The sequence below is a fragment of the Polyodon spathula genome, chromosome 1, assembly GCF_017654505.1.
Source record: "Polyodon spathula isolate WHYD16114869_AA chromosome 1, ASM1765450v1, whole genome shotgun sequence".
Classification (NCBI taxonomy): Eukaryota; Metazoa; Chordata; class Actinopteri; order Acipenseriformes; family Polyodontidae; genus Polyodon; species Polyodon spathula.
This window is the reverse complement of record NC_054534.1, coordinates 22,332,033-22,350,397: the sequence shown is the minus strand read 5'-3', so window position 1 is coordinate 22,350,397 and position 18,365 is coordinate 22,332,033. Positions and strand designations below refer to the sequence as shown.

At 40.4% G+C, this 18,365-nt stretch overlaps 1 protein-coding gene across 1 annotated transcript in view; it reads right to left on the bottom strand.

Moving 5' to 3' along the window:
* The window catches only part of LOC121315636 (A disintegrin and metalloproteinase with thrombospondin motifs 19-like), a 96,997-nt gene that overhangs the window by 26,307 nt on the left and 52,325 nt on the right, over window positions 1-18,365 (bottom strand). Inside the window, exons 11-13 of the mRNA XM_041249902.1 lie at window positions 11,166-11,267; window positions 8,951-9,096; window positions 7,434-7,603 (exon numbers count right to left, since the gene is read on the bottom strand). Coding sequence (XP_041105836.1) covers window positions 7,434-7,603; window positions 8,951-9,096; window positions 11,166-11,267 — 418 coding nt within the window. The remainder of the gene's footprint in view (window positions 1-7,433; window positions 7,604-8,950; window positions 9,097-11,165; window positions 11,268-18,365) is intronic.

The window sequence follows — 18,365 nt, the reverse complement described above, 5'->3', positions numbered from 1 at the left end:
TGGAACAGGAACACTACCATGTTAAAAACAGGTGGTGTTTTCTTCCCAGCATCCTGTATTATATAAACAAAATACCGTAACTGTTATTAATATGCTCGTCTTTAAAAAGGCAACAACTCCATCTTATCCTAATTTCAATCGCTCAAGTATGAAATAAAAATAAGCAACTGTCACTCATGTGTAATAAGGTGAGTGAGTCACATAGTAACAGATTCCTGGTTTTCAATAATAGCATAGTTAAATCCTGACAGTATTTCTTTAATTTTTCTATTATTTTACACTCTTTTTTGCTCACCAATTTAGAATCTCCAACTATATTCCTTCACTACAGCAACTCCACCCCCTGGTGCACAAAGGCCAACAACACAGTGTCAACTCAAGCTCAATGGGAATAGCACATTGATGAGAAACAGTCGACAGCGGTACGCAAATGTGATGCTCCCAGTGAGAGCATCAAGTGAGCCACTCAGAGATCCCACTTATCACAGAATGTTTAATGTGGAATATAAGCATTTTTAAAATGACACCCTGCACTAGCTCACACATGGAATCTGTGTTGAAGATACCCACTGGATACTTGTCATGTGACTTAATTTTACTGGGTCACGCTTTCTTACACAATAGTGATGAGAAATGTTTAAAATAAAATCATGTATGAATCTGAAAAGTAATTAGAGAAAGGACGGTTTAAAATCTCTTAATTGTTGCTAGAAGAGCTCTGTGGAGAATAATAACTCCTCAGAATGTCAATGCTCCTATTTGGAAGGTTACCGTACGTCCGGTTTTTCCATGACATATCCTCTTTTTTGGGCTTCCAATCTCTGTCTGGGCGGATTTTCGACAAAGTGAACGAATGTCCGGGATTTTACCTGCTCACCCCTTTACTGCTGCTGATGCTTGCGGAAATGCAATTTCCGGTGTGTCCTAATAGCGCTGCGCCTGCGCAGATGGCGTGCGACTGCATTGTTCACTGGGGCCGGTTGTACTGGATCCCGGATTTGATCTTGCTCCTATGACATACTGAGTTGTACTAAAAGCATCAGGGCTGATCCTGAGCTCAGTTTGAGCCCAAAATCTGATCCACACTCGATCTTGCTCCAGAGCAGGATCATAATCAGATCAGAGTATGATCGAATGTTTTTAAATGGAGGAACTTGAACTACAGCGACTCATTCATAGACTGAAGATGAGACTGCGTATTTTGTGATCGGCGAAAGCCTCTTTGGGTTTATTGCGCTATAACCTGCTCTGCAGTCCTTTAGTTTTGCTTCAAATAAATGCACTGTGCACTATAAAATAGTAAAATTAAACAGGATAGCCATTTTTTGTATGCACTGAATACATTTGCATCACATCCACCAAAACAAAAATAAAACACTTGTTTGGTACAACTATAATACACATTGTTAAACAAGCCAAATATGTATGTATCAAAATCTATGGTAGGATGACAGAGGGCTGAGGCTCAGAGACAGAGTAAAGGCAAAAATAAAGTCCTTTATTAAATGAAAATAATCAAATAAATAGGCACAAGGGCCAACAGAAAGAGATTCAAACAGAAATAATCAAAATGAACTTAAAGTAAACTGTCAGGTTCCAGGTCTTTTAAAAACAAGAGACTCCTTCATTCCAAACACAAAACTCTCCAACACAAAAGCAAACTCCCCAAACAAAAGAACACCTCCCAGCCAGGCCCTCTCCCCTGGCTTTTATCCCCTGTGGCTGGAGCCCAATTAATCAATAATTACTAATTATTCAATTAGAGCTCCAGCCACATTCTCACATCTTTTCCTGACAGGGAGAAATTTAACCCCCTCCCTGCCAGTTCCAAATACACTCATATAGACAGGGAGTTTCCCATCACAGTAACCAATTTAAAAAAAAAAGATCTACCTTCATATTTTTTATCTTTCTGTTTTTTGGCCATCACTAGAAAAAAATGAAGATAAATAAATAAATAAATAAATAAATGATATAGGCCTATATATTATATACATATTATTGTAACCTTGCATTGCCATGTAACACTTGTAAGTCACCTTGGATAAAGGCGTCTGTCAAAGAAATAAATAAACAGGAATTATTTCATTCAGTTGCCCTACACAAATGAATCAAAGAGATTTGCAAAACAAAATGACTACTGGTACGTATAGTGTTGACAAATTGTACTTTTACCAGAGGTTTGAGACCTTCCAATTTTCATGTTAAAATGTGCTCTTTATTATCCTGAACACTAAAGCAAGTGTGGCATAATGCAGATTTTAATGGGAGGTGTGAGAATTCCCCTTAAAATATATTTCTGGAAACGCTGAGGTTTAAATACTGCTGAGATTTACATTTAAATTGAGATATAAGTATGTAAGATAAATCCAGTTTGCTATTAAAACTCTACTAGTACTGTATTGGTATTTAAGAAAACTGTATTTAAAAAAAAAAAAAAAAATGACTTTGAAAGTTTCAGTTTCCATGACTTAAAATATGTAGATGTTGCTTGAACGTCAAACTGCAGCAGGGCACTGACGATAATGTAATCAACACCGAGCTGCAGTGAATTCCAAACTTAAAACATTTTCTTGTTGGTTAGGTAAGTGCTTTGATCAGTTCAGCAATCTCAAGAAATGTGTGGAAGGTTGCAAAAGTGAAGAAGAGTTTAAGAACTTGCTAGCATTCCAAAAACAGGCCAAATATTTCGACAGGTCCAAAAACATTGAAAGTCACTCAGCACTGTGAAAGATTGCGTAGTTATTTTCTGTTCCCTTTCTCAATGCAAATGTAGTGCGAGTTTTTTCACTGATGCAAAGCCAGCGGACAAAGGAAAGGGGCAGCTTGACTGGAGAGTCGCTGAAAGGGATCCTGCTCGTACAACACAACTTCAGGCAAGCATCCTGAGCTACTTCAAATACTGCTGAGAAAGATACGCTCTGCAGAGAAATATGCATGGGCATGAAAAGAAGAAGCACAGTAGGACAGGGATGTTTGGTGCAAAGATTTGACAGTTATCTTGCAAACAGTACTGACTGTAAAAAGTTACATGTTTGATGCAGGTCATTATACTTCTTTTTAAAAAAATAATAATTTTCAGATGTTCAAAGTAGAAATAAACTTTACAGTTTAGTTTAAATTTAATTTTTCCATGTCACACAATGAAAGATTAATCTTAAATAAAAATGGGTCCTGCCAATCAGACCCCCCCCCCCCGGGTAGTGTCCCCTTTTTGAGGATCAGAAATATGGTAACCCTACTATTGTGTCAGATTTATGAATGCTGTAAACAGCTGACCTCCCTTTTTGCTCACTAAAGTAATTCCTGAAGAAACAGAAAGGTTTATTATATTATACTGATCCATGCAATATGCCAAGACTTGGCAAAAAAAGCACTGTCTGAGGTCAGAAGAGAGCAACCCCAGTCAAGGCATCCATTAGACATGGGTTTTTGCCAGAATCAAACACTTGGTATCTCAAGAATCTTAGTTAAAAGCCATGCAAACTGTTTTCATACAAATGCTAAAGAATCTGCACTGTTCCCTGCCCAAGCATCTGTATAACTAAGATAAACTATTAAAAAACAAAAACAAAACATACAGTATTACTGAAGCTCACTAAGAAATCTGTTGACATCTGGTGTGACATTCTGCAATACAGAATGTTTGTGTTTCACCCGGTATTTAGAATGATCTATAAAATCTGCAACTAGTAAAAAACCAAAGCCCACTTAGTGACTTCAGTGTAATATTTTCTTCACAACATTTTAAATATATACATTGCAGAGAAGAAGTAAGTGAACCCCTGTGGCGGAGTGTCCCGCCCCTTTGATTATTTTGTTGTTGTTATTATTATTATATTGTGTTTATGTAAGGGCGGTTGAGCACCGTCCGTCTTATTTATTGTTTGAGAACGGCGAAAAGCCGGTCTTTATATTGTGTAGTCAGTGGGGATTGGGTTAAAATCCCTTCCCTAATACCCTCGTGGGAATGTGGCTGGAGCCTTAAGGTAATTATTATATCAAATTAGGTAATTAAGGCTCCAGCCACAGACTATAAAAAGACGCACTCCAGGCTCATTAGGGAGAGTGTCAGAGGAGAGACGTAAGTCTGTGAAAGAGGTAGTAAAAAAGAAAATAACAATTACTAGCGGGCTGGTTTATGCACCAACACAATACTTGTTTGTTGCTGTTTATTATTTGTTTATTTGTTTGGCCAACGCGCCTTTTGTTTTATACCTTTTATTTGTTCAAATCTTTTATTTGTCTATTAATAAATATACTGAGCGCCATGGCTCACGTTTTCACCCACCAGTCCTTGTTGTGGAGTGTGTTTCTGGTCTGACGTCATTCCTGCAAAGCCATCCTGTTCACAAATGGTGTCAGAAGTGGGACGACAGTGCCTCCAAGTGTCAGACCAGAAATACGGCGGATGAATTGATTTTTTTCGCCACAGAGTTTTTTTTTGGTTTTTAAAGGAAGGAGGGGCTACATGGTGCCTCACCTGCCTGGAGTATGGGCACCTCCCTGAAGACCCCCTCTTTGTGCAGGCCTTCGATTCGGGTGAGATGGAGACCGTGGAGGAGGCGATCTGCCTGAAGGCTGTACCATCGCCGCAGGTGGATCAGGAAACCACTGCCTACAGGGAGTGGGGCCACTTCGTGGTCAACTGCCCCATTATCCAGGAAGAGGAGAAGGAGAAGCACCAGTTTGCAGAAGGAGAGGAGCCATCGCTGCCATCTCCAGTGCAATAGGGAGAAGCACCGCTATCTCCAGTGCAAGAGGGAGAAGCCCCACTATCTCCAGTGCAAGAGGGAGAGGAGCCATTGTTGCCATCTCCAGCACCAAAGGGAGAGGAGCCATCGCTGCCATCTCCAGCATCAGAGGGAGAGGAGCCATCGCTACCATCTCCACCAGCAGAGGGAGAATGCATGCTGGTTTCGCCTCCACAGCCTGAGGGGCAGAAGCATGAATGTCCACAGCCCAAGAGGGAGGATGCTGAGCGTCCACAGCCCAAGAAAGGGAAGCCCCAGGTTCACAGCCCAAGATGAGAACAGCGGAGGAAAAGTGCCTGCTGTTCCCACCACCACCAGCAGAGGGAGAATGTCTGCTGGTTCTACCTCCACCAGCTGAGGGAGAATACCTGCTGGTTTCACCATCACCCTTTTGTGCTAACAAAACAGAAACGTGTAAGTGTCGAAGTTAAAATGCTACAATCACCACCACTGTCGAAGTCAGGGTTGGTCTCTACAGGTTAGGGTTATAGTGGAAAGTTGGTAAGCCACACACCTGCCTGTATAAAGAAAGTGAAAGATTGGATTTACTCCTTGGGATTAAGTTGCCCTGCTTCATCAGATATCACTCTTGCACTCTGCTGTACTGCTAGGAGCTGCTGTTCAGCTGAGACATCCAGTCTACCTGAAGACACACATACTACATGGTCCCTAAATACTATAACTAGCACAATTAACAATGCATGATACTTAATCAAAAATAATGATGGGACATAATCAAGGAAAAAAGATACTGCTCTACTGAAGGCCCATCGATTTTTTAATTTTTTTATTTGAAGATCATTAGGGAGTTTACTCATTTACCCTTGACCCAAAGAATTTTTTTTTTCTTGTTTTTTGTTTTGCTGAATTGGCAGATTCAGAAGGGTTTTAAGTGCATATAAACATATCTATCTATATCTGTGTATAAGATTATAAAGATAGTTTAAGAGGGTTTGTGTTTTGTCTAGAGCCAAAGGGCTGTGAAGAAAATAGGAAATTCTGGTCTTTGTCAAACCAAGTCTGTGGAGTGCTTTCCAGATCTGAGGGAGAAGGGCTGCCAAATAAAAGGCGCTTTGTACTTAGGCAGGCTGACCAGCACAACAGTGATGTAATCTTACACATGGTTACTTTACTGTCTGCCATGTCTAAAATCTTCCACATTCAAACCCTTTCAGATTAAACAAGTTGAGACTGTAAGACAATGGCCACAATTCTAAATACAAAATAACATGAAAAAATGCCAGCCTTTCTCATTCCACCAAAGATACTTTCATGAAAGTGAATGGAAGTTAAGGCTTATTCACTATCTTAAAGGGGTTACAGCTACAAAATGATTCCATGAATCTTAGCTGTCACACACTTCCTTTCTCTGTATAGATCTTGCATGTGTGGGTTTGAAAGAAACACATGTTACTGCACATATATTTCATTTTACAAAATGGTAAGGTATGCAAACAGATAGCTTTCCTAACTTTGCATGGGACTAAGTGCACCTACAACATTTACATGGTAAATGGAAGTGCACAACAGGTAAGATCTCTGGAATTAATTCATCAGCTATTAGCAGATCTGAAATGTTTTGCTATAATGGTATAATAGTATGTGCTCGATTGTAATTTAGTTTTTGTTTCACAAGAGAGGAATGAAGAGACTTTTTAAAATCTCCACTCGCCAGGTTGAATCAGTGCCCATATACAAATTACCACTATACACTAACTACTCGCAGACATACTGTTTCAGACAACCAATATTTTAAAAGCTGATGGTCTAGTGATCACCCAGCTGCAAAAAAAAAAAAAAATACAGTCCCAAAAGGCTTAAATCAATTTAAATAAGCACATGTTGCACAACTCTGCCAAGGTCAGGCTTGCAATATGTTGGGTTGCAAGGCTTTCACCAGGGAGACAACCTTTCTAAAAGCTTGGGTTGTGGGGATATATAGAGTAGGTAATCTGTTGTAAAGAAAACAAATAGCTCTTGTGTAATACATTAGATTTGAGGTTCCTTATTACATGACATCACCCCGATGGGGGTGGTAGTAGAAGCTGAATTTCCTGATTGATTGATTGACTATTGATTGTTTGACTAAGTGTTTTGGCTTTCAATATGACTTATGAAGTTAAATATTCCCAAATATTGTTTATTAAATCAATACTTTATAACATGTACATTTTATTGTGTTTAATTTCTCACCTGTTTAAAAGCATTGTGTGCTTTCTGTATTACAGTTTCTGTTTAGATCAACATCTACAATGCATAATTACTATTCTAAACAAGGTTATTTTTCAACCACTTCTAAGAGCCGGATTTCTGAAGTGAGGCGGTTTTAATATTATCCACTACCAAAATGCAGCTGTAGTTTCTTCCCTCTCTCTACTCCCCTGGTGGTCAGTATTTGCTGGAATAGTAAGTAGGCATGGCAAATAATGATCTAATCAGAAACAACAATTGAGAATGATAGCAGACACACACAACAGGGTATTACAGCGTAAATACATGTTCCAGATTTTCCAGAAGAAAACAATAGTTTCTTTTTTCTTTTGTTTTCACAGTACACTTTAAAATGTGACTGCTAAAAGAAATTCAAGTTAAAAGAGAACAAAATAATTAGTGTTGGTAGTGATGAATCCATTATTATAGTAATGCAGATAAATAATTGAGTAAAGCAGTCTTAACTACCATTATCTGTGACAGAATACCACTGGAACGAGTGCTTCTGATACAAAGGGCTGTTAAAGGACTGGCACTGTAAATCCCTGAAGCTTGGCACCCCTGCTGGACAGAGAGTGTTCCGGCACACTTGATACTGCACTCTGACACCAGGACAGTCTCTACCTTCAGTGCTGGGTCTGTGGAAATACAAACAACAGAAATAAATCGGTGAAATATACAGAAATGGGTTTCATTGTAGCCGAGTACTGTTGAGTACACCCGTGACAGCTGTGCAATGTCACAGCAGCATGCTTCAGATACAGTATAATTCAGGTCTACCTAAATCGCGATTTTGCGGAAATTGGTAAATTGAGGGGTCACCGCAAAATTCACCTTTTAGGGGCCAATGCATACCGGACAAGAACGGAGAGGGAAAAAAAAAGAAACATTGTTTAAATGAACTACCGCACAACGCAAGCAACACAAACTACTTATCTTCCTTCTGTAGATAACACTTTATTATTCCTTCGCCGTCCTGTGTGTGCACTGATGCAAAAACCAAACAAACAAAAAACGTCCACAAATAACATTTACACAAATAATAACTGTTGTTTACTATTCAAATGACAACAAAGTTTTAGTAAGCCTATCAGTGCGTCTGTACTGCTTTTCTGTGACCTGTACTGTTCATTAGAGGGTTGGACAAAGTCAGTGCTGCACTATTTTCATTTAGGTTGTTAGCACTGGTGGTAAAATAGTAGAAATGGAGGACAGAGCAAAAAAAAAAAAAAAAAAAAGCAAAGCATATTTTGGTGATTGATCGTGTTAAGGTATTTCCCAAAGAAACTGTACATACAGGTGGAGGTAATTGTACTGCATATATTAATGTGTCTGAAGAAAATACAATCGATCGCTATTTAGATTCAGAATCACACATTAAACAAAGGGCTACTACAGAGGCTGCTGCATGCTTTCCTTTAACAAATGACAGCACTCTGTTTTAGTAAGGAAGCAAGCACCATTATTTAGGCTTCATAGTGTTCTGAAATACTGTCTACTTAGGTTTATTTAATGTTTAAAACAGGTCCGTGAAATGTCAGCAAAATCCTTTATTCCACAACCTACCCATGAAAAATACATACAGTTACCACGATTTAAGTAGACCCCTAAGTATAATACACAACAGAAAATGTGTACACAAGAGTCTAATTTCCTGAGTTAGAGGTTGAGGCTATTTTTACATAACATACATACATTCATAACGGTATTCTCTGATTTCAATCCTAAATTCACTTGATCGGTCCAGGTCACCGTTAGAAATTGCACCTGAAAATAATTGCCTGTTTGGTGTTAATGAAGCAATATGGCACAGCCCCGGGTGTATTGTGACCATCCAAGAAATGGTGATCTCCCACAACACACAATTGTTAGAAGGCCATTTGAAATTAAAATCAACAATCGGTTTAAACAGAACACCAGTAAAATACAAACTGAGCGCCAGCTTTCAAAGCTTCCTTTCAAAGGTGAACTGATAGAAGGCCTACCTGGGATTATCACACTTGCGTTGACGGACACTGACCCCGGTGTTACAGGTTCTGCTGCAGGCTCCCCATGCACTCCATGAACTCCACTCCCCATCTGTGTGCTCAGGTAAAAGAGCCTTTCTGACACAATCCCCAGCTTTGCACCACTACAAAATGATACATTTAGTAGTTTAGATTGATAAAGTCGTTTAACACACACACACACACACACACACACACACACACACGCTAATCAGACCACTCCGATACTGCTTATCACAGCACTGTCATCTTAGAGCAGCCCATCACTTCTACACTAAGGAGTGGTTGGTCATCCAAGATGTATGTGTGTAGACTGCGACTGTAACAACCTTTCAGTGGAACAAATAGATTATATCCGTCCCATATAACACCACCCCATCATAAACGATAGCTTATCAAAGACGGACTCCCTGAGGTTTTCCTCTTTGAGACAACTTGAACCGTTACTTGTCAAAAAATAACACATACTGTACCACCACCATTGTAGTCACACTCTTTTGTGGTTACTAGCTTATGCGATGATGACATAAAATCTAGTTATAGAAAAAATGTAATCAATAAAACATGCAACCAAATTAAGTTTCAGGTCATACTTTAACAAGGCATAAATGATCCTGGCGTGCTGAACCTGTCATTAGTGTGCTATCGGCCAGGGTCATAGCATCTGTTCATGATTTAGTTGCCACTCGTCATCCCTGCCTGTCAACGACTTTTATTGACTATTCTTGGCAGGCTTCTTAAATGTCTTGGATGCATAACTGTATGGCGTTCCAGAGATCCTTCCACGTGCCCAGAGTAGCAATAGTTATGAAATTACCCATGATTTCTACAGCAATACATCAGACTGATTGCTTGTGGTTTCCTTTTACATTGACAGATCAAATGCCATTCCCTGCATATGGTGTGACAGGAGGGTACTGACACCTAACACTAATAACCAATAATAAAACCCTGGTGGTTACCAAACTGAAGTTGCTTCTGGCTTGTAAGGTCATGGACTTATTGTTGAGGGTGATCATGTCTGGAGGGAAATTTAAAATAATTTCTAAAAAGGTAGGTCAGCTGTCTAAACATGACATGGTTTTAATTCAAATCCCTATTAGTTATTAGCATATGCTGTCTCATAACCCCCGTTTAAGGGCTGATGGTTTCCTTCAGCAGACAATATCCAAACAGACAATTCACTATCCAGCTAAGTGGCCTATGAACACTGTATCAAAATAATTTAAGGGTCGGGAGCAGAGAACCCAAATGGGACATTTCTACAATCTCAGGAAAATATCCAAGTGTGTGAATTACATCGAGTGATTTGAATCTTATATACATTAAACAAAGGGGAATGAGGCAGTTTACATGCTGAAATAAAATATTCCTCCACAGCAGAACTTTTAAAATGTATTTTAACTGCACGGAAGAGATTCCCCTCTCAGCCATTTTAACTTTGTTCCAGTTTTCTAGTGCTACTGGCCACAGTTTACTGCAGCATACTTACTTAGCCAGAGATGGGCCTACAGGGGAGAGAGATGGAAAAGCAAGGTGGCTTTGGGATAAACAGTTCTAAGACATACTGGAAAACATCAGGTTGAATCATACTAGCAGCCGAAACTAAATAAAATAAAATAAAAAAGATGAAACATTGTTCTGCTAATCTGAAATAAAATAAGAATTTTGGCTCAGTCCATTGACCTTAGTTTCAACCAATAGAACAGATCTGGCACAGGCAGCTTTGCGTCTAAGAGTTGTTAACTGGCTGTATGCACGGGCTGCTCTTTCAAATAAGATTGAATTATTTAATAAAATGTCATTAAATTGTTCCTGTAAAGCTGTAAGTAAAATTGATATGACAGCTCACTCTAGTTAAATAGGTGAAATAAAGACAATTCCTGCAGTTTTCACCCATGTTTTGACAGCAACTATTTTTGTCCCACTCTAAATGTTTTTTGGCAATGTGGTCTTCACAGAAAATAAGCATTTTGTGCATTTAAGCAACTTTTCAGGTGAGATTTGAAGATGTCCTCCATGAATAACACAGATGTTGTCTCTTTCCTTATTAGTGTTTCAGCATTGTTATGGTACCTAAACATTGCTAAGGAAATAAAGTTAGCAGAACTTCATTTGCCATACTGTAACTTGGAAGACTGTTTAACTCACATCATTACACAGATCCAGTTTAACAATCCCGAAAATAGTGTACCTTTCCTGTGTCACACTCTGTTCCGTCCATAGGTGGATCCAATTTCGTCTTACACTCTTTCTCACCCTCGACTTTGCACCAGAGCCCAGAGCAAATTACATACTGAAAAGATATTAAAAACAATATTCTTAATGGGTACATTCAGTAAAACATAAGTACATTAGTTTTTTTTAAAGAATGTGAACGTGTGCCACAAAGAGAAACGACCAGTTTCATTTATTGTGCTTCACATGCAAGTTTCCCCGCACTGTTTTACAATGGTATGGTGTTTTCTGAGTGTTAATAGGCTCTGTTGCTCCACTATTGAGCACATACTTCAAAATCCTAATGACCAGAGCCAGTAGCAGTTAGCAAAAAGACTAAAGAAGATAATGTAGTAGCTTGTGTGGAGCTACGTAGCTATGAAAACTTTTAACTTCACCTCAGCTGCACAAAATGTGCCTTTAAGTCTGTAAGGTTGACTGATATGTACAGCAAATAAATGATTTAAAGTCAATTATAAATCCAAAAGAATTGCATGTCATTCCATTAGTCTCTTGTGCGAAAGACAGTAACCCCATCTGAGCAATATTTAATTTTTGCATCCATCAAAAATAATATTACACTATATAAAACAGAAATGAATAAACGTCTATGGAGGGCATTGCTTGCCAAAGTGCATTTAGGAAATAATAATTCTTACTAGTGATTTTAACAATCAGTTACAGGTGACTGGGCCTATAGAATGTGCTAAAAGCTCCAACTGTGAAGGTTAGCCACTAAAATGACTCCTAATAATGTTTTCACACAGATTTTTACAGCTTTTACACACAGAATTGTCATTTGGTATTCACATCTCAACTATTGAATGTTGAACAGCTCCGTGTTTACTGAACAGTTATTTAATTCAGAGCAGAACACTGAAAAGATAATAATCTGCTGTGGCAGGGTGATTGCCCTGCACAGTGGTAAATTAGTGTTGGTGTGATTATGTGGGAATGGGTTTATTGTGTATCATTTTGGAGTTGATTGTATTATTGTTTACAGATGGGCGCTCGACTGAGACTTGCTGCCTGCTATGCTTGGTTGAGGGGAAGGGCAGCAAGTGACTGGCTGTGCTGTCTTCAATCAGCAGGTGGGCGGGTCTCGACCGAGTGTCGGTCAGTTTAAAAACATCCACGGGAGATTGCTCGGGGCTGCTGCAAGGCCTGCCGTTTTCACGGCACCTTTTGAGTTATAGTTTGTTGTACTGTGTTTTATTTTGCACTTTGTGTACAGTTTCCTGTATTAGACCTCTGTGCGTTACCATCGCTCGTAATGTCACATGACCACCTTTATTTTACTTTCGTTTGCTGTTTGTGTGTGAATAAAACCTGCGCACCTGTGCCGGCGTTTCAACACCACGTCTGTCTCTCTGTATGCTTGAACAGAGGCTACCCACACACGTGGCACGAGGAAGACCCTGTCACATCTGCCTAGACACAACTTTTATTTGACAACAAATTGAATGTGTTTGATCTGTGCCTGAGTAAAAATGCCAGAGACAGCATGGACCAGTAACAAATTAGGACGTTACCTAATGCAGAAGTTCAGTGACCGGATTCATGATTTGATCTTTCTTTGTCATTGTTTACCAGTACGGTTGTTTAGTACACAGGTAGTGTGTAGTTGATTTTTATATTGGTAGTAATGAGGATGCAACATGCAGTCTAGTCACTAATGTCCTCAGTAGTTATATTGTGCTGCACTTGTCTTCAAACACTACTCTAGTATTTTACTCCGTGGTACATCATGTGAGAGGTGTACACCTTCAATTCATCGTGTGCTAGACCTTCACATGCAAGTGCTTTGTTCTGTGTTTTAAAAGAGAAAGCATATGGCTTATTAGGTGGTATTTGTTCAATGCTTCTTGTCTTGGCCATTACTGAGAACAATGTAAGCAATAAAATCAATGCATTTTTTTTATTTAAATCAGCAGGGCATTCACAAGGATTTGGCCGGGCAACAAATAAGGGAAAGAAACTAACATAGATGTATTTGTTCCAAGTGAAAGAAAAACAATACTGGAAAGTATGATATCATATTTAGCTGTCCCTTTGTACATGAATGATTGCTTCAGTGAACTCACAGCAAACATAAATATCCCACTAAACAAAACTGAAGTCAGTTGTTGTTTATCCATCATGAAAATAAAGATAAGCCATTTCTCCCCAAACGGGGAGTTTTGGAGTCTGAGGTTTTGCATTCTGTTAATGGTGAAAATGAAGGCAGTGTTTCTCATTACTGATAAATAATAGGGCTCCTGATTTATTTATTTATTTCACGGGGCGTGAGCTGGGGGGTAGGGATAGGGCAGAAGAAGCAGAATGGAGCAGTAAGTAGGACAGAGTGCCGGCTAGAAAGGGCTGTACCTAGGATAGAAGAGCAGGCGAGGCCCACTCTAGTAGCAGACCAGCGAAGCTGGACATGGAAGCTAGGATAGAAGGTGGTCACTGACTGAGGGCGGAGATGTCGACACAACCCAGGGGCGAAGGACCCAGCAACCGAAGACAGGATACAGGATACAGGATACAGAAAGTGGTCACTGACTGAGGGTGGCGATGCCGACACGACCCAGGGGCGAAGGACCCAGCAACCGAAAACACATATGAGGGTTATGACTCGCGGAGCCGCCCCTCAGAGGAAGACGGTCCCAAAGACCAAGACATGAAAGGAGATAGAGAGGGAGAGGTACCTAGCGTCTGAGACTTCTGTAAAGGGGCGCTCGTTAGACCCCCAATTGGCCAAGACTTCACGCTGCCTGGGACCTGAGATAAAAAAAAGGCATAGAGATTAGTATGGGACTCGAGCATGAGTAGCCACGTCCCGAACTGAGACAGAGTATAGAACAGAGCCTTGAGTGAGGCAAGATAAGCGCAGGAGCTGCGAAAGAACAGAATGTGGCCGGGGGTCTGTACTGACTCATATGATGAGAACCCCCCTGAAGGTCAAGGGAGGCTGAAGCCTGCCCTGAGGTTGGGGAAGCAAGATCACTTGCCCCCCAAAAGGATGGACCCCCAGCTCCTCACCAAATCTCCCATACCGTGAGACAAACAAAAGACAGCACATGCCAGCGCATAACAAACAAAAGACTAGAAGGACAAATGGGACAAACAGGAGGATGGTTAGTAATTTAGTGGGATATGACTATGTGTATTCAGTGGGGAGGAAAAAACCCCTTGAGGCTGATTAGGGGAAAACCTCTAGTGGCCCCGGCAGACAGGCAGCCCCCACTCCGGGCATGCTAGCATTTTTAGAAGGAGCAGCAACTATATCAGGGAAGGATGAATGAATGTAGGAATCCACTGCGGAGGAGGACCAAGCTCTTAAGAATCCCACAGAAGGTCAGGTGGAATGCTGATATGGAGAGACTGGAGGGAATTGGAGAGAATCCCTAACACGGACCATGAGAGCCAGGTTCTGATTGAAGGGCTATGGTTATTCGAATCTGGGTGCAGAGGATTGAAGACACTGAGCAGGCTGTAGAATAGGAGCTCTTGAAGAAGGCAGAGGGCTGCAGACATGTAATGCTGAGCAGATTGAGGAGGTTACTGAGAGAAGGATTCAGTCAAATAGCATCTGGAGAAGCTGAGGATTCTGGATCGGGGTTGTGGAAGCAAATGGGACCAACTGACTGAACTTGGATCCCGAAAGTAGAGGCAGAAGGAGAGCTGGAACTGAGGGCTGAGGTGGCAGCTGGGCTAAACGAACATGAATCGGCTACTGGGGAAGCACAGCGCCTTTGCGCCCCATATTCTAGAAATGAGGGCAGAGATGAGATGCCGCCTTTCTATGTGTTAGTTAATACAGGATCGATCAGCGGTTTGCTACTATCATGTCTGCTTGAAATGGAAAAGGTAAACTCACATTCAGAGATTTGGGTTTCACAACTCCAGTTATTCTCTTAATAGTGGAAATCCTTAACTCATAATCAAGACAGATTTCCAGTCTCGTACCATGTCTCAAACCAACTCTTAATGCTGTAACATTTGGAAGGATGAGCGGAGATATGAATAGGATTGCTGAGGAAGTGCCCCGTATTTTGATTAGATGGGGATTAGCTTTAGCCTTGATTGTGGGAATGCTGCCACGATCTGCGTATTGGAGGAAGGCTGGAGCATTGTAGGCTCTGGAGAAGTGCAGTTGCAGATTTAAACAGTAAACTAGAGCGACTTTTGTAGCTGCAGTAGTGAGTGGATCTGAAGAGGGAGTGGAGATCTGCTGTAGTGGCTCGCGTTGATGAAATGATGACTTTGATGAAGCTGGTCGGATTGGAGGAGCAGCGCCAGATGAGGAAACACGAATCTGGGAACAGGAATAAGTCACAGGAATGGATGTGTGATGCAGGGAAGCAGGACGTTACTATGATGGTAGATACTGAACATCTCAAAAACAGCTGAGTAAAGTTGCTTCATGACCAGGTCCTTGAAGAGGGGAAGAGTTGAAATTGGAGAACGTTAGTTGCTACAAAAGGTTGAGGAGGAGGGGGACTCCTGTGAATCCCTCGGAATGACAACAAACTGCAGGAATGTATAGAAAAGCTGGAGTGTGTGAGCTTCACAGTGAAAGCAAACCAGCTTAGAGACTGTATAAAATTTGTGGTGTTATACTGCCATCTAGTGGTTATGATTAGAATTAACCATTGGCTTGTGAAGCTAGGTAGAATATATTTGGTTATTGTGATTAAAATCCTTGTCGGTGTAGAACAACAATTGTGTATTCTTTTAGATCTTAATATCTTCGTTACATGTTTTAGGACAGTTAGTCATGTATATAAATATGTTAACACAATTCGACGAGTTGAACGAGCCCTCACAGATTGTGAAAGCACAGCAGCAGCAAGCCAGGAGATTGCAGTACTGAGGCACGGAGCTCACAGTACAGATGAAGCTGCCTGGTCACCATGGCGACTTACCACTCCCCGCAGTCATGCAATGAGGACGTTGCCGTGGTAGCCACGGACTGAGAGGCGCCGGTGGAAAAGTTGCAGAACAGCAGTGTTGTTGGAGCATGTTGTGACCAGTCGAAGCCGCCACACGTTCAAATGGAGTATGAAATTGACTGGATAGGTCTTTAAAACCTTGAACATAGCTAATAGAAATCCAGGGCAGGATCTTATGAAGGAATGGTAATTTGTGCTGGCTCTGGGAGCGGAGGAGGGGCGCTTGATTGCAAGCGAAGAGTAAAGGAATGTTCAGCTGACAGATCTTTGTGGAGGATTAAAAATAGGAATTATGGCAAGGCAAACGCTGACGACGGGAATGTCGATGTCTTGTTGAGGGAGCTTTAGAGGTTTTAGTGGAGGGCCAGTTTGTCTAATAAAGACGCAGACGAGTTGAGAAATGAAGCTGCAGTTTGGACGGTGCTGTGGCTGTGCTGGAGGCTGGAAAGACTAACGCTGGAGCTCCTGCAGCCGAATGGAGAAGCTGAATGATGAGAAGCAGCACCGGAGCAGGTAGGAAAATATTTGCTAATATCTTGGGAGCGCTGCGCAGAGAATTGACCTCCAATGAAAGGCAACGAAGTGTAGATTAGCGGTGAAGCACGAAAAGAAGACATCTGAGTGTTTGCTACAAAAATAAAATGCTAGACAGCGAAGGTGCAAGTGATCAGGGCTTAAATAGAAAATAGGTACTAATTGACAGGAAATTGGAAGCCCCCTGCTGCACGCCCTTGAATTACGCGAGCTAACATTTATTTTTGTCACTGTATTCACATTAAACATTTGGGTTAAATCCTGAACAGTTAAAAAAAAAGAGTTTAATCTGGTTTTAATTCCCTGCATACACGCAAAGTAGATCTTGCTCTTTACAAATAACATAGCAGAAACTTTACGTTGTATTATACTTTCATTTAATACAGTTTACAAAAGGGATCCTTAATTGTACCCTTAATTTACAAGTGTTACTGTACAACACATTAATGAAGGAATCTGTCAGAATCTAACAATATCACCAATGCCATTGCTTTGCTATATCCTCCAAATATGACACTAGCTATCCATCTAAAAATATATAGGTTTTCGCCCTATTATATAGATATATATATATATATATATAATTATAATATATATATATATATATATATATATAATCATGAATCATGAATTAATTAGTGTACATGAAAGCTTTTTTATAAAAGAGGTGTTGACCAATATAAAGCACTCTATACAATAAAGAATGCCTCCACAAAGTCCAAAAACCATTCTTAGTAATGGTGAATTAACCATCCATGCATACCTCATTTCATTGGTATTTTAAGTCAGGACTGGTCGCACACTCAAAAAAAGAAAAGAAAAAAACTCTTCTAAATTCTCAAAGACATGACCACTGCTATCATGACAGATGAATGCACTCATACGTTGTACAATAATGCTGTACACTGTTTAATAGGTCAGGGTTACAAAGCACAGAAAAAACAGTTGTGCACTCTGGACTGTTACTGCCTTCAGATGGTTTCCTCTTCTTCATCTGTTTAGTGTGAAATGAGTAACACCCATCAAACATAATGCCAGAACATGACTGCTGATAACACAGAGGGTTTGTGTCATCCAGCTGCTGTTCCACCGAGTGTAAACCAAGATATGAACCCTTACTAAGGACAAGGCATGATGTCACTCCCAGATGAAAAAAGACATCTTAAACTATCGCTTGGGGAAGTAAGGAATTGTGGAACAGATTTGGACTGAACAGGCTCATCAAATAATCATACATTTAGATTTTCAGCTTTATGTATTGAATGTCTAAATTCACAGTGGATTCTGTTTTATAAGGCTATACCAGGGTTTTAGTGGGAATAATGACTGTGAAGCTATTCATCCTTGTTTTACATACTGATGTTGGAAATTATGCTTGCTGTTTTATCTTCCAGTGCTTAGCTTCCGAGAATATCACGCTCAGCCGAATTCAGTGAAGTTAAGCAGCGAGGAATTAACCTTGTTGTAAAGCTCCCACCCTGGTGTAAACATAACGTTCACAACATAAATGTACATGTCTTAGCTGGCATGGAACTAATCCCCAGTGTGAGGTCATAGATGTCAAAAGCCATCATTGTCTCTGGAACACACAGCAACTGTAAGGTATGCTTTTCTAATGAATGCAGTGTCTACGTCCATAGTTCCATGACTATCTTCACTTCTTTCAGATGCCTACAAAATCTGTAAAGAAGCAAAAACAGAAAGAA